This window comes from Mastacembelus armatus, chromosome 3 (assembly GCF_900324485.2).
Source record: "Mastacembelus armatus chromosome 3, fMasArm1.2, whole genome shotgun sequence".
NCBI classification, from domain to species: Eukaryota; Metazoa; Chordata; class Actinopteri; order Synbranchiformes; family Mastacembelidae; genus Mastacembelus; species Mastacembelus armatus.
Window position 1 is genome coordinate 20733275 of NC_046635.1, and position 23812 is coordinate 20757086.

Below are 23812 nucleotides of genomic sequence, written 5' to 3' on the forward strand. Positions count from 1 at the left end.
TCTTAGTTCACACAAATGCAAACAGTGGCAGTTAAGCCAAATCATTTTAATGAAAAAAAAAAACAGAAGTGTGTTTTGATACAAAAAATTAACCACGTTTGTTAGAATCATGTGCCTGTCTTATATGAATTAAATGCAAGTGTAATTCACTAGCGGATATCAATCTATTATATGTACTATTTATTCTATAGAAGGTTACATTAGGGTGCTGGTGCATATCCCAGCTGACAGTGGGCAAGAGATCAGTTCTGGAGTACAAGGTGGATAAAAAGAGGAAAGCACAGCGCTCTGCTGTGATGGTAATAACCTAAAATAATGTCTCCAGCAGTAGAGAACAGCTTATCTGTTGTAATATTAATACTGGGGAAATCCACTCTTAGACAAGGCACTGAAACTGACTTTGGTCCAAGTTAATGTTTTGGTAACTGTTGTAGTGTGAGTGGTCTTGTTTGCTAGTGCTGGAGTTTGGTCTGTCTCTGGCTGATGGAGTAAAACATGTTGATAAAATACTTGACTGTCCTCTTGCAAAATAATTATTAAGTTATTAAATCCAAAATGATCTGCAGATAAATGTAGGAATATGGGAATGAGAATGATAGGTATGTCAGATTTTCCAAGAACAAATTAAAAAATGATAATTCAAAGTGTATGCAATATATGATGCACTTTTATGTCTCTGTCAATCCATAATATACAATTGTTTTATTTGCATTATACATTTCTCTTAGCAAGGTTTTATAAATTTAAAAGCAGCCTTGGTTTTGTAAAGCTTCCCTTTCCTGTCTGAAAATACAATTTCACAAATGAAAAATATATCAGGCTCAATGTGGGAGATGGAAAGGCGTATCTCATGATTTATTCATTCGCCACAAAATGAATGTAACACTTTAATGTTATGGAACGCCATTACAGCTCTAGCAGGAAATTTGACATCACACACCATGCATATTAGATAACATTATTTATTTATCACTGTGTTTAAAGAGAAGCCTGGCTCCTAAAGAACAAACTATAGAGTGTGGAGAAAGAGATGATTTGATGGGTTGAGCAAATAAATAAATAAATAAAGATGTGCAGCTGGGCGAATGATTCAGCTCAGGTGATGTAAAAGTGCTCAAGGCTAAACATTCTGAACAAGAGTCCAAAGAAAGACAGAAAGACAGAAAGAAAGAAAGAAAGGAGTATAGTGAGAAAGGGACACATTCAGATTTAGTCTATATCTATGAGTGGACAAACAGATGAAGAATATGTCACTGGTATGTCCTCATCTAATCTGAGAGAACCTGGCTCCACTCCATTCTACTGGACATCCCTCTGGCTTCATCTTAGGCTGCTTACAGAGCTAAATTGATGTGATTTGGTGGTGCAGCAGTAACCACGCTATCTCTGACAAACACAACACTCATTCCTGCCAGTCTCTTTCTTCACATGCACACAGAAAAAAATTCAAAGGTACACGCTCACATATCTACGCATTCTGACGGATATGTAACTGGAAACAAGGCCAGTGCTTCATGAAGAAGGATTTAAGATTATAGGTAGGATTTAGGCGACAGAAATGCCTCTATCGTCGTCCTCATCATCGTATGTGGCCAAAAAACAAGTGAGGATAAAATAAATATCCCCTCTGTCACATGCCCCGTAAAAGGCACTGAGTGGATTTCAAGGAGTGGAGTGGTTAGCAGTGCACAAGGTGGTCTTCAATTGGATTAAGAGGCTTTGAATGGTTGAGGCCATTAAAATCTACACCGGCACATATGTCCTCGAGTGTCTTCTGAGTATATTTATCATTAGGATTAACAAACTCAGTCTGTGAACACTCTCACCCCAGGAGTACAACCACCCCTACCTTTGTAAAACTATTGAGTTTGGCTGAGTGGCTGATGATAAGAGCAATGCAGCAGCAGCAGAGGCAAAGCTCTGGTCCCAGACTGCTGACCATCCCCAGTGGACTACATCCCCCCAGCTCATCTGTCTGTAATGTAAAAAGCTATGGTTTCTACAGGCTAAGTACTAAGTACAGGCTAGAACTAAAAACTCTAAGCATGACGTAATCAAAGACTACACCCAGAAGACACTGAACTGATTGTGAAAGAGGAAAATCTCCCTCAAGGACATGAGTGTGCTTTGCAATCTAATTCAGGGATTTAACCATCAGAGTGTTGAGTCATTCTCTAAATAACTGGTTTCCTGCTTCTTTTTGGTCCCACCTCTCAGATCTTTCACATGACCTACGACCTGGCCAGTGCCATGGTGAGGATAGTGAACCTGATCGGCATGATGCTGCTACTGTGTCACTGGGACGGCTGCCTGCAGTTTCTAGTGCCCATGCTGCAGGACTTCCCCGCTGACTGCTGGGTATCCAAAAATAAGATGGTGGTAAGTGCTTCTCCAGTACCGAGTCCTCCTGCCTATTTAAATCTGATTATTCACTGTCTTATCTCATTCATCAGCTTCAATAATTACTGTACTAAAACCTTTTAGAATCGTGGGAAAATTCCCTTCCATATCTGACATTTTAAAACTCATATCAAATATATTTTCTGATACATGTACCCATATTTATTCAATTTTAATAACTTTTATTTATATGGATCTCTTGGCATCTTATCACTATTGTGAAAGAGAGACACTGGGTCTGTGCATAGAGCATTGATTTACTGCAATCTTGGTTGAAATGTAACAGTTTCCAGTGAACACTCATGCTATGCTTAATTTTGACGTCTTGTTAAAACAGCAAGTGGAGCAGAGTTTAAAGCCTGACTTACAATAGAGCTTTCTTTTATTTCCTGGACCGTGGACTGTGCTGTACCTGATGCAAATATGAATCACATGCAGCTGTCCATGTTAAGTTGAACAGTAAAGAGCACGATGCCAGAGAAATCCAAATTATTGTCAGTTTCTGTGGTGGGGCCTTCAGCAGGGATTGATCTAATGTAAGTGATTGCTCCCCGTTTCAGTATTACATACCGGTAAATCATCATATATTTAATGCTTGGGGAATGCACCTGAGGAGAATGGTTCTCTAACTGATGGTTTATCAATATAATTGTCAATAGAGCAATGTTTGGGTTTTTGTATGGTCGGCAGCTATGTTTAGTGTAAAATGGAAAATTACCCACATGGCACAGTAAATGCTTCCTGGATTATTTAGGTTTTCTTCTGTGAGTTCATTGCTTTCAGCTGTGTAGTATCCATGTGATGATCACAGCCAATCTCAGGCACAATGGTTTTTGCATAAAAATAATGCTATTTTTGAACTTAACAATTTAAGTCACAGACAGAATATTGCAGTTATTAACACCAGGACAACAGATAACAAAACAATACATTCAAAGAAGTTAACTGAGTTAAATCAGCCTCATACAGCCTAGTCAGAACAGATGTCACATGAGTACTTACATCGCTCAAGGTATGATGTATTTGGTTCATCATGCCTCACTGCCTCCCTGACGTGCTCACTTTTTGCTCAGAATCTGCCTGTCTTACATTTAATAATAAGAAACGACAGATGTTGCAAATCACTGGCTTTCAAGATTTTTTTCACACAGCTAACTTTAGCTTCTTTCCATACCTGTATGTACAGATATACATACATACACGGTGACAGTGTCAGTACCTGGGAGGAAGCCAGCAACTACCAGAGACCACAGTCTTTTTTTTCTTGAATAAATACATTAAGATGCAGGATAAACACACATGTATTCAGACTTCTATTTTGCATATGGTTACAATCATACCTTTTCCTCTTCCTATTTTATAGTTTTGTTCCTTTGAAAATATGTATTTTGCAGCTAATTAAATATGCATGAAGCACACTTGCAAGGGGATTATCTTAAGTTACATAAGGCAGAGCTGTCAGGCAAACATGTAAACTCACCATTAAGGTACAGTACAGTATGGTGAAAAAAATAGTATAACTGAATTACCAATCTACTTATTTTAGCCTTTATGTATCATGCAGAACTAATACATGATATATAAATCCACAATAGAGAAAAGCAGATTTAATAAGTTCTTCAGAGCAATATAAAACATTGGCCATCCAGGTTTTTAAAACAAAAAATATTCAATATTCCAATTTATTAAAGGTGCAATGTGTAAAGTGTGAAAGATTTAGCGGCATCTAGTGGTGATATTGCAGAATGAAACCTTCTGAGAACCCCTCTCACAACCCACATCCAATTTCAAGGCACAAGTGAGGACACAATGACTTTTGAAACAAAACACAATTTCCTGCCCAGAGCCAGTGATTGGTTTGTCCATAAGCGGCTACTGTAGAAACATGATTGTGCTACATGGATGCCTCCATAAAATAAGCCCTGTTCCCTATGTAGATTTAAAAGGATCATCTAAGATTAAGACACTGCAATATTACATATTGAACCTTTAAATATTTGAATACCTCTGTCTCAGTACCTCTAGAATATGGGCTCACATGCCAAATACCTTATTACAAGATTTTTTCATGCATTCCAGAATAGATTATATTTAGGCATTTTATACTTATCGTGTTGTCACAAATTAGTGTAAGGTTTCTCTAACTTCCACCTAACAACAGCTCTTTAAAAACAGAGGTCCATGGATATGAGGAAGAACACTCATAATATACTTAGCCTAAAATCCTGTGTGAGGGATGTAGTCCCTCATTAACATCAAAATGGAGTTTGTTTTGTTTCACACAGTAAGCACTGTCTAATTAATTGCATTACATAGTAGAATGGTTCTCAGTGTGACAGAATAACGAATATATCTTTCTGAATTAATTCAAGCCTCAGGGGCTACCTCTGTGATGGAAAGCATCTTGTGTTTTGCTCACATTACCTGGTAGACAAAGAAGTTGTTAGTATATTGATAGACTTGGTCACAGTTGGTTTGACCCTAATTAGAATCATTGGGAAACATATTTTATCTTCTTTTACAGTAGCTGTTCCATTATCTGGCAGGGTCATCGCTCCTTACCTTTTCAGAAGGGCACTAATAAAATTGCTCTTTCTCAGCTTCTCTGCTGTGGAAATGAGTTTGAAAGCAATTTGGACATGTCACTCCCAGGAGAGCGTTGATATTGATTTGCCATGAACTACCACCAGGATATCAAAGGAAAGGGGGCAATTTATCTACAAATGAGAAAACTCACAGAGAAATCACATTTTTCTGAATAGCTGACCTACTTTATGTCATGCAAGCCTCTAGTGTCTCACACTACATCTGCCCATTCTCAGGGCTCTGTTTTAGGCTCTTGCCCAAACGTCTGCTTGCCCCAAATGTTTGCATATTGAAAAGTGTGTTTTATCCTGTCAGCTGCTCTGTATTGAACTAAGACGGTTCGAAGCAGACATCTGTCATTAGTTTTGTCTTAAGTAATTGGATGTGTGCGTGTATGTGTGTGATCTGTCAGAGTGCTCATTGACCTTTAATGTGCCATCAACAGTCCTATGAGAGAGAGAGGAGCAGGCTAGAAAGATGAAGTGTTCCAATGTTCTCACCCTAACTAACCCCATCTCTTCTGTTTCATCCAGAATGACACGTGGGGACAGCAGTACTCCTACGCACTTTTCAAAGCTATGAGCCACATGCTGTGTATTGGGTATGGCATGTACCCCCCGGTGGGCATGACAGATGTGTGGCTGACCATCCTCAGCATGATTGTGGGTGCTACCTGCTACGCCATGTTTGTGGGACATGCAACTGCACTAATCCAATCACTAGACTCATCTCGACGGCAGTACCAGGAGAAGGTGAGTCAAGATGACGTGTTGCTGATGGCTGTGTTGACTTGATTTATTTTGAAGTCAAAACAGTGGTAGTCAAGTAAGATCCTGGCTCACCCTTAAAAGCTTAAATTTGGGTTTTGTTTGTGTTGTTGCATAGGAAAAATGGAATATTTGTTGCTACTAAACATAAGTTAATTAGGGCTAGCACTGCGGAACAGTGGTTAGCACTGTTATTTCACAGCATGAAGGTTCTGCCTAGCAGGTTGTGAAAGATGGATCCTTTTCCATGTCAAGTTTGCACATTCTCTCCGTGTCCGCGTGACTTTTTTTGGGTACTCAGACTTCCTCCCAGAGTCTAAAGAAATGCAGGTTAGGTTAATTGGTGATCTGTCGAGGTTGTCAGCTGGGATAGGTTCCAGTCTCTGCATAATTTTCTACAGAATAAGCAGTGTAGATAATGGATGGATGAATTACTTTGACATTGAAGAAAATTTTAATTCTCTTCAGTTCACTTGTGGAGTTACTGGATTTTTTAAATGTGATTTTCAAGTGGATTCATGGGATTGATGGAAATAATGCCATCCTCAGAAAATGAATCTTAAAATATGTGTACTGTAACAGTAATATGTCTATGTGTTTCTTATTTGATATCGGTTGAATATTAACAGCTTCCAATGAGCAATCATTCTGGGCTTAATTTTGAAAACGTGCTGGAGTAGAGCCGTTGTTATTGCCTGACTCATAACAGAGTTTTTTATTTGCTTTTGGACACAGACTGTGGCACATCTGGTGTGACTTTGTCAAATGCAGCTGATGGCCTTATGTTAACATGATACAAAAGAGCATAAATCTAAAGAAATTAGAATTATTGACAGTCTGTGGTGGGGGATCCTCAACAGGGATTGATCTAACATCAGTTACTCCGCTCAGGGATCCAGATGAAGACCGATGGCTTTTTAATATACATGTCCAGGGGCAACGTTTGGTCTCCCTCGGTTTGAAAATCTCTGCTGTATAGAACTGGTAACAAGCTCTTTCACTGTACTATTCATTCAAATTGCCTGAACATTATTCAGTAATAAATTAAATGTTAAATTCTTATAATTTTGTGCTAAAAAATGCAGGAAATTTGTAAATTCTCCTGAGCAAGCATAAAAATTGAAATAGCAGATCTATGTCCTGTTTATCCAAAATGTCAACTTTTCACAAGTTAAGAAAAGCAGCATTGTTTCCAGGTTTTTTGTTTGGATAACAAAGACAGCACAAACCACTTTTACTAAAACTAAGGGCATGCTGTCCACATCTGTTTGTCTTTGCCTGGGTGTGTGCAGTGAAAGGAACCGTAGCCTCCTCAATTCAGGGAAGGTAAAGTCCTCATGGCAAACTGTGAAGGCTCAGATGTGTTCCACGGTGCCATGCCTACTTTGGGCCCAGCGTGGGCAATAATGAGCTCAGCTGCTAGGCTGCCACTGTGTGTAGTCAGGAGGAGGTGGCAGAGGATGACCTCTAGGGAACAGAGGCAGAGGCGTGTGAGACCCCATCCAAAAGAGGGAGAGTGGGAGTTAAGAGGGCAGAGAAAAAGAGCCAGGCTTACAACGACAGGGAACATATTAGCTGACGTAATGCCTGTGTGTCTACATCTTCAAAAGGAGAAGAAGTGCACTGGATGATTAACACCTCACAAATCCAGGGGTGAGTAACAAAGAAACTAGTTTTCCACCAGATCTCGACAGCTGAAAAGGTGAAAAATCCAAAAAGTAAAACATGCACGTAGGTTCATGACTAATCTTGCTGATCTGAGGAGCTTTTTAATGAGAGGTGGGCAAATGAAGTCCCGGCTCAACTCTCTCTACTGGTTTGCTGCTGTGCTTTAGAGATGCCTTGCTGCCAAGTAGACTGAACAGCTGGCCTGTCTCAGCACCAGTCAATGGGTGCTACCAAAGCCATTTGCTGCTGTCCCAGGGATCACCCCCTAAGGCGAATGAAGAACCCCCCCCAGCCAGCTAAAAAGGCTCCCCTGTGTTTCCTAAGCTTCTCACAGTGCCTGCCTTCAGAAAGGTTATTACTGCAGACTGCAATTAATTTTAAAGAGTGCACATTTTCTCATTTATCTTTCCACATGCCTGTGTGATAAGACACTCTCTGGGTGCACTGACACTGCATTCTCATCCGGCAGTCACCAGTAGTCATTTGTACACTGTACTGTACTATACAGTACCCTCTCTTGTTTTCTGCTCATCAGAGTTAGTTCCTTCAAATACCCAAACCTTTCTGTCATTGGCCCTTGCATCTGCTGGATGACAATGGGATCTGCTTGCCATCACTCTGCTTCTCCATTAATGCCATAATCCACACACTCAAGAAGTGGACAATCCACTGGTCAATCCCTGGAGCTTTGAGAAGACAGGTGGCTGAATTCAGCATGGCCATGACATGGACAGCTGTGCCTGTCTACAGGTACCCAGTCTGAAGAGAAATATGCTAAAATATAGTCTCCACCACAACCATTGGAAAACAGCCTCATACGAAGTTGTGTCAAATCTTATTTATTTAGTATTTGACAATTGTCATAAATTCAGCAAATTCCACAAATGTAGCCATTTTTGTCTTTTTCTTTCAACTCTCACAAATGTGTTCACCCAACAAAATGTAGGTTTTCGTCTTGTTCTCAGTCTTTGCTGTTTTCCGAACATCACAGCATTCAGAGAGACTCTTTTGATACTTAGTTTCGTGTGCTAATTTAGCACATGCATAGCTGAATGCTGCACATTACCAGCTGTGAAATATGAAGAGTTAGACATTCCAACTCAGTAAATGCATGAAACTTCACCGGTTGTCTTCAGCTGTTGCCTCCTGGCAAGCTGAAATAAATCTCTGTAGTTTGCAGTTTGGGGGTTTTTGTGTCCAGGAGTCAAATATGCCCATGTTGATATTCCAAAGATGCTTGCAGCAGGACTACAAAACTACATCATTTGCATATATAACAGCAGTCTGCAAAGTAGAATGAATTGTGATTTTCTTAACTGTAACATAGACTCTGTGCAGATTTACTGGATGCATTAAATCACTGATTTCTATTTGACAATCCTGTTAAATAATTAGAAATTTCAAATGGGACTGGGTGTATAAATAAAAATAAACATTAGCTAGCATACAGCTGTATCCATTCTGTACTAAGCAGCTGTATTGTGATTGTGCTGTGTCTAAAACTGGACCTGAGCCATCCAGTTAGTAAACAACCAGTGGGTAATAACACAAACCAACTCCCACTACTGTCACAGTGGGGGGCATGATAGATACAGACCAGTGTTTAGTGAAAGGAGTGCGATAGTGGATGTGTGTTGAGCCAAGCAGCACCAATGCCACATTTAACTGCCTCACGCTGGTTTTGATGTGCATTCATCCACTGTTAATGAGCTGTGAAAACCAGAACACAGAGCCTTCGTACACACATAGGTGCAAGACCAAGATGACAGGCCATCTGTCCAGTTGGCATGAAGAGCTGATGTCCAGGTAACAGTTAAATTTAGATGAGAAACAAATCAGTGCAATCCCTCTGAGGGACTACTATATGATGAAGAAAACCAGGCTATGAAGGAATCACACAAGTGTACACACAGAGGAAAGAGGTGAAGAAAAGCTCTGCCCTCAGAGATGATGAAAATTATCATGAGAAAGCCTGGGTATAATCTTTTCAGAATATATTTTTATTACAATGTGGCCCCATGTGAATGCCTGGGCTGTCAGAAGCTATAGCAAGCAGACTTATAAAGCTCCTGAATAGGAATGTGCCCAGCTGTTACTCAAAGTCGAGAGCCCAGCAATCACTAAATACCAGGGGTTAAAGTGTGCCCCCAACTGAGATGAAAAATAGCTTTATTAGATTCATTTAGACTTAAAATATATGTCTGTTGCCAGTCTTTTGTTGTGTGTAAACAGATCGTGTAGCTGTACAATAATAAAGCATGTGTATTTTCTACGTTTGCACCATGGCTGCAGAAAGATTTGATTCCATCGACTATTTTAGTATTTTGATATTGATCTGTTTTCTTTTTTTTAAACTATATGGCTAATTAATTTACTGATCAAATCAAATATTTTTCAAATAAATAAACAAACATACATATAAAATGTGACAACAGTGATAGTATATTGTTCAAAACTAAAAGATATTCAGTTTTCAATAAAATTAAAAGGCAGCAAAACCTGAAATCATTCATTGTTTGGCAGTTGTTGCCTCATACTCTAAATGACTTAAATAAATAGTTAAATGCAAAAACCACTAAAAGATTCAGATTGCTTCCAAATTTGATGTTTATTAATAAACTAGAACAAAAATGAATTTCTGGAGCTGTTATATAGAGTTATATTAATTTCATCTCCTTTTTTCTTCCTTTGGATTTTACATTTGCAATTTTATATAATATAATGTAATGCAGAATAATATATACATTATGTTTACTATTATAATACTGCAGTAATATTATTATTCTCTAATCAGTTATAATTAGTGGGACATTTGCCATACATATTGTATTAGCCTGTATTAGTCTAAAACACTTTGAGCTGGAACAGGTTAAGCAATTGCCAAATTCCCCCAAGGATCCCACTCTTGTCTTGGGCATGTTGAGAACTATTATCGCAGAAGAGAATTACATCTCTCTAGACTGGGGGCACAAGATGGCTGCACGTGTGATTGTGCATATGGGGTATTCCTCCCCCTCCAGCTCTCTATAAGCCACTGCTTATCTGTCACTATGGCCCTCTTCAGTTGAAATGTATACAGTACACAAAGATGGGGATGGATACACCAAACAAAGGATATAATCCCATTCATTTGTAGGTTACTTATGATTCATATTGTCTTACTCACTTCAGAAAAGCTCTCTGATTCTTTTCAGTATTCCCATCTCAGGTATTTTCTCTGCTCTGTTTGTTGTTAGTAGTTAGTGGTGAAATCACTAATGCCCAAGAGAGGCCTGCATATGAGTAGTGTGTTGTGACATGCCAGTCCCTAATGACTTTAGAAGGAAATGACAATGTGGTTCTGTAGCCGCTCCCTCTTTCAATCTCTAATCAACACTTGGCAATTAAACATGTCTCTTTGGAGAATAGTTAATAAAAACCCCAAAGCTGATTATTTGTGGATAAAAAAGCTGTAGTGATCTTTTCTCCCCGAGTCAAGATGTTTGGAAATATACTAGTCATCAGATAGAGTACCCTAGTTTAGTTCATACTAAGAGCATGAGTAAAATCAGAGAAATGTATTAATGCTAAAAGGAAAGAACCAAAATATGCAGTAGAACTCTTCCTTATTTAAGATAAATATTTATATGGTCACATCTGACACTGATTCTATAGGACTTCAAAAACTTCTGTATGTTGAAAAAGAAGGTTTAACAATAGCAGTGACTTGGTGATATTCAGTCACGATATTCCTGCACAATCAACCCAAGGATTCAGCTGTCAACAAGTTGAAGAGCTTAAGACTGATTCTCGCCTTACAGTAAGAGCTGTGCTCATTAGTTTGGACCTGACTGTTGGCATTAATCTAAACCCTGTTACATTCCCTTTACCCCTCACTGTCACACAACTTTTGCTGCTGAGTCAGGGACTGCTGACAAGCCCCCCAAAAACACTCTCTTCCCTCTCTTTGATTGTACAACCAAAGCCCAAAGTGCTACTATTGTCAATAAAACATATTTTTTATTGTTGCAGCAAATTGTGGCAGACTCTCTTAACTATAGCCTTATTATTAATTACAAAACAAAATTCTACCTCACTACATTAAAAACAGATGATTATTGAAGGTTGAGTAAAATAGTAATAAATTAAAAAGTACACTTGCAAATTTGTACTATATTAATGCCATGCTGAAAAAACTTCGTTGCTCATTTTTGATGCGAGTTCCTGAGTTCGCAACCCGGCCTTTTTGTGTGGAGTTTGCATGTTCTCCCCGTGCTTGCGTGGGTTTATTTTGGGCACTACGGTTTCCTCCCACAGTCCAAAAAAAAACATGCATGTCAGGTTGATTGGTGACTCTAAATTGCCCATAGGAGTGAGTGAGATTGTTTGTCTTTGTGTGTCTATATGTGGCCCTGTGATGGACTGGTGACCTGTCCAGGGTGTACCCCTGCCTTCCACCCGAAAGAGAGCTGGGATAGGCTCCAGCAGATCCCCGTGACCCTGGTTAAGGAATAAGTGTTTATAGAAAATGAAATGGATGGATGGAATGGGAACCAAACTAAAGAAAAACCATGAGGAAGATTAAACCTGAGAAGAGTGGGAAATGATTTGTGAAATGCAATAGCATGATCATGCAGTTCTGTATAACTTAGTGAGCAGAGAATGCAACTACTGCAACCTAATAGGCTTGCCCACAGATGCACAAAAATACATTCTTTACTGTACTTAGAGCACAGTAAATTACAGTACAGCACTTACAGCACAATATGCAGAGACAGACTCATCGTTCCATTCAAATTCAAAGCCAGGCCCATCAAAATCAGCGGGTGGGCACAGTTTACTATTGTTTATTATAACCTAAGAACATCAGTAAACAATGGTTTTTAATACGAGTCGTCGTAGACTGTAGCATGTTGCAATTTTAGGTGTTTTATATCAATGTTGTTTCATGAGCAATAGATATTTTTGCCATTTTTATATAAAACCGGCTATGTAAAAAAAGCAATCAATTTGAGCGAGCACAGCTCCCCGAGGACCATCCATAACGACAGGTGTCCCCTCTTGACAACTCACCAAAAAAAAAAAAAAGTAATATATTAAAATAATCACAGTCATAACACACCAAAGCACCAAAGCTTGAATGAGTTTGTCAAAGTGGTAGGAACAGATTGATATTTTGGAAAATGTGCTTTTGTTTGCTTTCTTGCAGAGACTTAGATGAGAAGGACTGTACCATTTTTATATTAAATATGAAGCTAAAGCCAGCTGCCACTGCGCTTACCTTATTATAATGCCTGGAGCACAGGGCTATAGCTATCCCTACTTGTAAAGATAAGTAATTAACATATTGAACCTCTCATTGTGCATAAATGACATACTGGCCTCGGATGTCTTCTTTTTGCTGAAAATGGTGGGTTTCTATGGCATTATCATGACGTCAACAGATTGTTAGCCAGGCAATCAGCATGTCAGAGTATTAGTAGGTGTTGGTAGTACTGGTAGGTGGGTTTTGTTATCTTTGGTCAAAGTCACACAAAAACCCAAATTCCCTCAGTGATGAGCTAAGCTACTGTATTATTGCAGTATCCAAAAAATTTAGTATTTCTTCCTTTGCCTCTCATCGGCTACTCTTAATAACAACAACAACCCTATTGAAGTCCGAACCTCTTGTTTACCTCTTGGGGTAAGGAATGGTGATGCTACAATGATTACCTACTTAATATTGATTTTGATTTGATTTAACCAACTAGAGCAGGAGACCAGGGATCTGGTGACAGTGTGATTGTGGCTGCACAGCATGAGATAATTTCCTGTCACAGAGGGTGTTATCAGCCCATCACAGCATCAGGAGAGCCCCATCTCCCCATGGTGGGTGTTTCTACATCCCTTTCAGCTCCTCCTCTGAGACTCAGCAGTGATTAGTTAATATGAAATGCTTTTGAGTGAGACACTGAGCTACTGTATGTTGTTCACTCGCACTCATCACACCTCACAAGCAGTAGAATATTATCTTGCTTTATTCGCTTGACTAATGCCCTTTCTTGCTGGAATAATCAAGTAGTAGATGTTGACAGTATTTATTTTTCTTATATGTAAAAAAAAAAAAAAAAAAATTTTTTTTTGTCTTTGACATAGAACGCCATGCTGTGGCATGTCTAATGCAGGAGACATAAAGACATTAGACAAAATGCAGAATGTGGGTTACACCTGTCATCCTCACCCTAGCATCACACACAGACAAGCCATCTTCACTGCAATGCTCAGCAGCCAATGGGACTTCAGCTGGGGGTGTCTGCAGTTCTTTTCTAGAGCTTTCCGTCTGTTCAAGGAGAGGAGCAAAAGTTCTTCTCTGCGGAAAGATTCTATTTCATCATCAGATCAGTAAATGCTCAATTTTATGCCAAAGAGATTGTGGGGATAAAGACTGAAACCCTTACCCCATGACAGATGCAGACTGGATATCTGAAAGCCTCTTTCCACATCTTATTCTTTCTTTCATTTTCCAAGCCAGTTTACACAGTCCTGGCACATATAAATTGTCAAATTCTTTTACTTGCCATTCCCTAAGAGGTGAACTGATATGTTTTAAGTAAGTAAATCATGTGAGCAGCTTCTCAGTGTTCATACGCTATGATATTCCAACTATCTGCTACATTCCTTGTGGTACACTTTGTTTTTTTTGGAGAGACACAAAACTATCCCCATGTGATCGTATTTGTGCAAGTGACAATGAATAAAGTCTGTGGACGACTGGAGGCTTTTTGTGTGGAGGTGTGGAGTTTTCATGTCCCCATCATGTTTGTGTGCATTTTCTCTCGGTACTCCGGCTTCCACACATTCTCCAAAGACATGTTAGTTAGGCTTACTGAATATGTGTCTGTCTCTATGTGTCAGCCCTGTGATAGACGGGTGACCTGTTTAGGGTATACCCCACCTTTCACCTAGTGTCCACTGGAATAGTCTCCCGCTCCCCCGTGACCCTCCACAGTGTAAGAAGTATAGAGGATGGATAAAATTAAGCAATTTGGCAAGGAGCGTGCAGGAGAAAAAGGAGAACTTTGCAGTTCTGAGCATTGTAGACGTTGGTAGGACTGCATAAAGGAGGAATACAAACAAGCAGGGGTCATTGCAAGGAGAGAAGATGTTATCCGCAGAAATTTGACTGGACCTCATTCTGAAATAGTTACACTTGATCTGCCTGTGTCTTTTTAGTACTGAAATCTAACCCTAGTTTGTGTTGCTATCCAACTCCACTCACATCTCCTGATTTTCAAGAAGCCTGACAGCTTTTTTGCTCTCGCAAAAAACAGTCTTACTTGTATGAGACAGCTGTCCTTATTTACTGTTCTATATTTCCACAAGATTGGTCTTTTGATGATCTCCTCCTGGATTAGTGGTGACTGGGGTAGTAGAGTCAGATAACAAGGAAGCGGACATCTGAGGTTAGTCAAGTCACTGAGTGGTATGACTTTTGCCAGTATAAAAATTGTGATCACGGAGCACCCCCAGTGTTGCCCTATGAATGGTTAATTTCTTCTTTTTTCTTACACTGAGGGTCAAGGATTCTACCTGTTATTATTCCCGAGGTGCTCTTATTGTGCTTTGATCTCCATCTTTGCTTCCAGTGCTGCAGAATCAATGAAAGGCCACCTGACACTCATTTTAATAGTTTTTTTACAAAAATTAAAAGACTGAATGATACACTTGGACACTGGATGACACTTTTAAGGGTTTTCGATGTACAGGTGTGTTTGAGGATCCACAGCACTTCATTTGTTACACTGCACACTGCACTCACATGTGGTATATAAATAGACATCATTAGAGAGGCATATTCATTTGATCATATAGTTTATATGGTTATCATATAGTTTAAAACATAGCCCATAGCTTGTTCTAAGTGGGTTTTAGAGGCTGGCAAGGTGGACAGTGGTTCACACTGTTGCCTCACAACAAGAAGGTTCTGGGTTTGAACTCTGTTCAAACAGGAGCCTTTCTGTGTGGAATTTGAATCTTCTCTCTGTGGGGTTATTTGGTTTTCTCTCAGTGCTCCAGCTTGCTCCCAGACCAAAGACATGCAAATTACATTAACAGGTGACACCACAGCCGTGAATCTCAGTGTGACTAGCTGTCTGTCTGTATGCATCGGCCCTTCAATAAACTGGCGATGTGTCCAGGGTGTACCCCATCCAATGTGGCTGGCTTCCAACCCCCTGGGACCCTTGATAGGATAAGTTGTATAGGTGTTATGATTTTTTTTTTTTTTTTGTATCTTAAGTTACATTTGTTGTGTAATTTTAGTAGTTCATGTTGTATGTGAAATTCATTTCTTGCATTCATCTTCTTTGTGCATAAACAAAATAACTACAAGCTCCCCATGCATTTGCCTGCTTGCTGTCTTTCAAGAGAGATAGACACTGTATGCTATGTTGTTGGGCATAACCCACAAGAGCCCTGATGGCCTGTGTGTTTCCATCTCCACTTCCACAACATCTGACCTCAGTGCCAGCTGACTGTGGCTGCAGCTGATTTGCGTGTTGTCACGCCATTCAGTGGCTGTTATTGTTATTATGCCCACAGTCATGGTTCAGTAAGGGCACCTGTCAGTAGGCCAGTAGGCACTTATCATCAGCAAAAGTTGTATTTGCAGGGATCTCTAATCACCATATAGTAATACCACAAGTGATTTCTGTGATTTGGCAGAAAGTGTTACAAAGTCCATGTTTGGTTGATGTTGGTCAGACACAGACTTTCTCACAGGAGACTGGTGTGTATAAAAACAATGACTGAGGCCCTATGATGTTAAGGAAGTAGTTGCTTTAATCCAAGCTACAATTTATTTCCCAAACCTAGCCACCTGCAAGTAGTTGGCATTAAATGCTACTGTGTGCTATTGTTTTAAATAACCTGACTGCTGTGTCTCTGTCTCTGCAGTACAAACAGGTAGAGCAGTACATGTCCTTCCACAAGCTGCCGGCAGATATGAGGCAGAGAATCCATGACTACTACGAGCACCGTTACCAGGGCAAGATGTTTGATGAGGAGAGCATCCTGGGAGAGCTGAACGAGCCGCTCAGAGAGGTGGGATGAATGTTTCTGTCTGGGTTACAATCTGCTGCACGTGTACCTATGGTGCATTCAGAAGCTTGTGTACTGCTTGACGTTCCACTCAGTTCGCTTCACATTCACTGACATTTTAGCGTTACCCAAGCAGACAGTGGGAAAAATATTTATTTTATCGAGGCCAAATCTAAACAATAGGACAACTGAGAGGAGCACAGAAAAACAACGTCCGCCCAGCTGACATTGTTTCCTATTGTGATTTTGTCCGTCAATGCTTTTTGTAAAGCTCCAGCTCTTTTCTTCTGTTACTAACTGCTGTTTTCAATCTTTCTCTGTGCTCAAACAGGAAATTATCAACTTTAACTGTCGAAAGCTAGTGGCGTCTATGCCCCTCTTTGCCAACGCCGACCCCAACTTTGTCACCTCCATGCTCACTAAGCTGAAGTTTGAGGTGTTCCAGCCTGGGGATTACATCATCAGGGAGGGCACCATTGGCAAGAAAATGTACTTCATACAACATGGGGTTGTCAGTGTACTAACCAAAGGCAATAAAGAGACCAAGCTTTCAGATGGCTCCTATTTTGGAGGTAAGACAAGTCACACACACACACACACACACACACACACACACACACACACACACACACACACACACCCTCACACACACACACACACACACACACACACATACTCTTTTGTGGGGCTTAAATCTGCTCTGTTTTAATGTTAATAATGCTGTCTTTTAGCACCTTAAGAGGTTGGCTTGGGTTTGAATTTTGATCTGTGAGGCAGCTGCTTTTGGATAATGGTTTTCTTTCTCTGATATTAGCTTGTTGTGATCTGGAAGTGGTATGTTGTGCAGGGCTTGTCACTTCACTTAAAATTCTGCTTCATGGTTTATGCAGGGATGTTCCCTTAATTCACATGATGAGCTGGGTCTCTAAATGTAGGGCAAACCCAAATTAAGAAAATGCACGTGGTGTAGTGCAAATAAAAAAATATGCATCCAAAGGCCAAAGAGGTGGGAAAGCTGAAACATTATGTAGCATGTAGCATATGGAAGCTTAAGACTTGTGGCATAACACAGAGTTGCCATGTATTTACCTCATGTTATGTTCTTCCGATAACGTGTAGCTCTCTCATGTGGGGATAATGCTGCCGTGCTGCCATGCTGCCCTCACCAAATACCATTTAATGTGCACAGTGACAGTGTCATTTAGACTACACTGTTATGTAATGAGAAATAGTGGCAAAGCGTTTAACAGCACATGACCTGCCTCTGGAAGTGTAATTACACCTTGCAGGCTCAAGTCCATCACCATGGTGTGTGTTGCTCATCTCAACACATGTCAGAGGTAATCGACATTTTAGACAAAAATTGCTGTGGCTCTCTTGAGGGCTGTGTAGGGCTGTGTCTAAAATAGTGTCCAAAACGTTCCCTCTTTGGGTGCTTCCTCACCTTGCAGGATATTCAGATTTCAGCAAGCTTGTAAATGCATTTGAGTGAAAAGCATCTACATCTAGCTTGTTTTTCCTTTTACTTTTTTTGACATGAGTAGTGTAAAGTAGTACTGGTTTTAGAACAGAAACTGACTTTGTCTCTTTAATCTTAAACTTTGGATCTGTATATTTTCCCCGCACTATATGCACAAGGCTTTTGACTCTATTATCCTGTTGCTATTTTTTGCAGTGCCACTCCACCGGGTGTATAAGGGTAGGGGGCTAGCGAGGTAAACCTAGAGCCACTGGAAGTTTGTTACCAAACATGAGTTAGTCAATCATGAAATTAATTGGTGCAGGATCAGCACAGGGAGTATGTGCCACGTGAATCTCAGAGTGGCTGTCAGAATCAACAAGCAGGAAGTCAAAAGCAACAAATACTATTTTTTACATATATTACATGCCAGAATACAGAAATCTGCTCCATGCGGAATGTGTTGCACATGTAAGGGGTCTGCTTATGATTGTGTGGGCATATGAATGAGAAGCAGGAGTCTTGTTTGTTCAGGAGCTTTCTTTTTATTCAAACACACTCAGTGTCAGCAGTATCCAGTTTAAAGTACATCAAGTGGCGTGCGTATATGCTCATCAACATCTTAGCAAAACCATGCACTCATTCGTTCATACATGACCTGAATTATTTACGCAATTATATACTCAGCAGTCTGCTCCAGTTTGTTAGCTGTTGGATTAGCTCGAGCAAGACAGCCTAAAGTCTAAAGTGGACATGACATGTCCTGGATGGGAGCGTCGGCTGGGCACACAGTGATCCAGTGGGAAGGGGAAATCTAATGTGACTGTAGTACTAATGCCATAGGAGAAAAGAATCTCTGCCAAGCCCACTCTTTGGATGCTGCCCTGGGTTTACAAAGAAAACATGCTCCCTCCACCCCCTCTCCAGTCTCCTTATAGTTCATTATTGAAACACTTATCTGAACAGAATCTCTGTTGCCCCCTCAGTGCCCGGACTAGGCAGGTGATTGTGCTATTATAGTTCATCCTTTGCTGCCTGTAATAATTGAAGTGTTGCCAGTGCAGACTGCACCTTTTTCTTGGTCGGAGTAGAGCTCAGTGACCTTGTTATGGCCCTGCATCTCAGTCAAAGGTGCTTATCAAAACCTGCTTTTCATTGCACCTCTAAGATGGTTCACTTTGCCCCTGAGTGACTGACTCGTAGCAGCTCAAGGCGTAGGGGGAAGGAAAGTGACACAGTCTGAGAATGGGAGGGGGAGAAAGTTGACAGCACAGTTTACAATCTCCTGTGTCATCTTCTTGGCTCTCTGTGAATGATGCTCTAACTCCATAGTTCTGTGAAGTCCTGGGCTACTACACTCATCTCTGCTCTCTTTCACTTCTTTTCCCCAGACAAAATTAAATCAGAGGACATCACGATGAAAGTGCTGAGATGGCACATAATAGACAAGATCACACATATATATCACGTCATATCACACAGGTCATCTCATCCCGTGTCACAACACCACGTCACACATATATCACGTCATATCACACGTCACATTACACGTCACATAACACATCACGTCACGTCTCACATATATTACGTGACGTATTATCATGTCACATCATGTCCATCATGTACATCATGTAAAACCATGTTCATTTGTGACTTTGTTCTAGGTTCAGTCTTAATTTCTCCCCTGCATTTGTTGACTCAATGCACTCTTTAATAAGTTTAACTCTACTCTTCGACATTTTGTATTTGTTATAAAATTATGAACTACACTTGTCATGGGTATAAGGATTAGAAGTTTAGTCTTACCAGGTGTTATTCCTGCTCTGAGCAGAGAGGAGCAAGGACCCTGCCTTGGAGGAGGCATGAGCGAGGATATGAGAGACCATCCTTCGCAGTTGTCTTTTATAGACCAACACATGCCTTCTTTGGAAATCAATACATGATTAGACACCTCAGATGATAAATCAGCAGAAATGACATCTCATTTATCTAAAAAACAAGGTTCCTCAATTCTGCCATTCTTCTCACATCTTTTCTCACATCTTTTCCTTCCTCTGGTGGGTGGGTCCAAAACACAAGGAAAAATGCAACAGGAAATGTGGATGCAATTAAGGGAACTCATATGTACCTTAGATCTTTGCAGTGAATGCTGCTTATTCTGATACTACAAGGACTACAGTCCTGCTTTCTCAGGACAAGCCACTTTCATCGTGATGTCCTCTGATTTAGTTTTACATTTTTTTTTACATTTATTTTTTTTCAAGTGTATAAAGACAGTAATACACACAAGATGTCTTTCATTCAGTTATTCTCCCTTGCACTTCTCTCTCTCTCTCTCTCTCTCTCTCTCTCTCTCTCTCTCTCTCTCTCTCTTACACACACATGCATCCACACACACATCTGCACACAGTGGCACCTTGCATGGTATTCAGTCTGCTCTTCACTTTAAGAGCTTGTGCAGGGGACTTGGGGGGAAGCACCTTTCCAGTAAGGACACATTGATGGCATCATCCAACAGAAGACCAGTTGTCATGTGTTTTCTTACCAGGCTCAGGGGACAGGAAGTCTCAGTCCTGCTTTCTCAGCACAATATCTAATTTTAATTGGGGTCTTTATTCGGTTTTGATTAATGCATTGTCACTTCAGTGTGAAAATGAAACGCATCATGACTGCATTAAAGTAACACTGTCCAATGCAGAGGTGTAGTTTTGTAGTTTCTGTGACAGCTAAGCCTGTTCTATGATTTCAAGCAGGATTTGCAGAGCATTGTGAAGAGTCAGGAGATATGAGTAAAGCAGTGGGAATAGAGCATTCATAAGCGAATTTAATGTATCTCACAACCTGTCTGCAAAAGCCATCTTGGATTGAACAATGCAGTGAACTCACTGTCATCAGTATAATATATTTTGTTTACATACATAGGCTCCTGTACAAAAATGATAAAGTTGTTTTTGGATGTAAATTGTAAATGTACTGTTCAGTAGTACAGTATATTGATATTAGATGCAATTTCTTTGTCCATATAGCTTTCATTTTAGCTACAATTCCATGAGTACATCCAGTGACATTTGGTCAAACTAAACATTTATTTCAGGTTTTGAGTTCTGTTTCTCTCCAAATATACTTTTTCTATTTTTTTCTCATGAAACTCTCATGAAAATTATACATTTTCTACTTGCATTGGATATACTTTCAACAAAAACAATCATGACTTTATTTTGATGCCCACTTGGCTTATAATGTTAATGTTCAAAATATTGAGGACAGTGTGTTTCAGACCAGCCGCTTGCATTTGGCCCCTCAGACTCAGAAAACTTGGCTGTACTCTTATCTTGCAGCTCCGATTGGGTTGCACCAGACACAGTCCTTGCCATGGATTATTTTTTCTCTGCACTTGTAGTTGAGATGGCAGCGTTAAGTGTCTGGGCTTTCCTTGCTTTCTGCAAAGACAGTTAGTTGAGGCCAGAGGGCTCGCTGCAGCTCACCACCTCATCTTGGCAGTTCTGGCTTCATCCAGAAAGCCACAGGACAAGAGGATTTAATACAGAGCTGCAATGCCCCTCTCCAGAGGGGATTATTGGAGCAGTGTTGTGGGAAATGGACCCCCAGCACAGCTACAGCCAGGGCTGCCCAGCCAGTACACGCTTACAGTACGACCTCACAAACACATGTGCAAACACACAGTGTACACACACAGGCAGACAGAAGTGCATGGTATCTTTCGCATTAATACAGTTCTGCTGATTACTTGGCCACTCACCCATACTCTCTCATACATACACTCACAACAGTAACACGCCGCACATGAGGTTGTTATTATGTTTCATATGTAATACACATTTCTCCCTCACTGTCCTGTTAAATCAAGAATTCTACCTTTATCTGTTCCTCTATCTCAATTTCTAAACCATTGCACACACTCATAACCACTTTACACAGTGCAGAAGAACACAAAAGTCCTTTGTAATGCAATCCAGTGAATACTACATATGTGTAACATACCATGTAATGTTAATTGATAATTGATATTGAGAGGAGTTTTGGCAATCCCATTGTTCATGACAGTGTTGACATTTTTCAAGTTATATATATTAAATTGCGCAAAAAGTGATTTTTTTATGATCAGCAATGCCATAAAAACAAAGTGAAGATTAAACACATGGTGTTTACCAGAATCTTTGAGTGAGGTTTTTCCTGTTGGTTACTTAACTCCCCATGCATCTGCCTCATATGGCTATCCCATACAGAAGGTTTCCATCTGTAGTTCCCAACGTGAGTATTCCTGGACATTTTCAATGTTTATCCAAGACTGTGATATCTCCCTTTAAACACAGTTTGTTTGGTTGACTCAAGCAAAACATAAAAATTGTATTTTAAATATGAATATGCAAATTTATGGAGCAGTTCAGAAGACTGTGAAGACTGAGCAGATTAATGTGCAGAAACAATATAAGTACAATTTGTAAGACTGCCTCATAGGATAGGGAGGCTGTCGCTGGATGTGTGGCTAAATGTTAGTTAAATAAAAACACAAATCTACATGAAGCTACATTTTAATAATATGCAATATCTTAAAATGAAAAACACACGTACAGATCAATAGAGAGAATCAAGAAATGTGTGGATGAGCTAGAAAAAGATAATATGAAGGTGACGTAAACTTTGCCCATATATACACTATATACACACATTACATGGTGTCTAGAATCTATCTATCTATAGATATGTATATAAAGTTTATTTACAAAATATAGCCTGTAATACCACTTTAAACTCTCATACTTCCCTGCTTCTCATGAATAAAACACTAGCATGCATACACACACATAGTGCATGCACATCCATTTGTATGCATGTGCACAAATCCTTTGGAGGCCCCATCTCTTACATAGACATTTGAATAGTGAATACAGGCACATGCAACTGCTGCATACAGTATAGACACACTTGCAACCACTCACACCGTCTCTGTGCTCGAGCTCCACAGCAGCGCAGCTTGTTAAATGGATCATTATTTTCCTGAGCGGGCATAGCAGATGAGGGCTGGCAGAGCTCTAAGCTCTGAAAATGGCATTAGGTGCAGCACTGATGGATTAAAGAAAAGTTCTAGTTAAAAAGAAACAACTCAGGTTTTCATTTTCCTTAGGTTATTTTCTTGCGTTTGCGTAGTTACTTACCACAGTATCTGCTGAGGAAAATTAAAAGATCAATATAATGCCATGTTTTAGGTCATGTTTAAAGAGGTCAAGGTCAATTACAATGGTATTATTGTGTGCAGGGGAAAGGTAGGGGACCCAGGTGTGATACATTTGGTAGTACATATAGAATAAAATAGAGCGAGAGAGAGAGAGAGAGCAAGAGAGAGAAAAGGGAGATACTTTACGTGTTTTAGTCAAACATATTTTCCTTCTAAGATGTTTTATGTTATGTGTGGGATGGGCGGTGTATAAAAAAAAGACAATTATATTAGTGATTTGTGTGGAGGGGGAGTTAAAATCAGGAAATAGTAAATTTCAGCATCTTAAATATTTCTGGGTTAGAAAATGTTACCTGATTTTGTGTCTGTGATTGAAGCGACTCATTATGATCAAGTGATTTTCTGTCAGAGACCACACAGAACAATGGCGTAACTGGCCAACTCATAGACAGGTAAGCTGCCTGACTTAATCGTGCTACATCATGTCATATTTGCTCTGTCTTGTTGCAGAAATCTGTTTGCTGACACGCGGGAGAAGGACAGCCAGTGTCAGAGCAGATACGTACTGTCGTCTGTATTCACTGTCTGTGGACAACTTCAATGAGGTGCTGGAGGAGTATCCGATGATGAGAAGGGCCTTTGAGACTGTTGCCCTGGACAGGTTGGACCGTATTGGTA

At 40.0% G+C, this 23812-nt stretch overlaps 1 protein-coding gene across 1 annotated transcript in view; it reads left to right on the plus strand.

Moving 5' to 3' along the window:
• The window catches only part of hcn4 (hyperpolarization activated cyclic nucleotide-gated potassium channel 4), a 53934-nt gene that overhangs the window by 26069 nt on the left and 4053 nt on the right, over nucleotides 1-23812 (plus strand). Inside the window, exons 3-7 of the mRNA XM_026293835.1 lie at nucleotides 2218-2379; nucleotides 5520-5738; nucleotides 16335-16481; nucleotides 16810-17050; nucleotides 23645-23809. Of these exons, the coding sequence (XP_026149620.1) occupies nucleotides 2218-2379; nucleotides 5520-5738; nucleotides 16335-16481; nucleotides 16810-17050; nucleotides 23645-23809 (934 nt within the window). The remainder of the gene's footprint in view (nucleotides 1-2217; nucleotides 2380-5519; nucleotides 5739-16334; nucleotides 16482-16809; nucleotides 17051-23644; nucleotides 23810-23812) is intronic.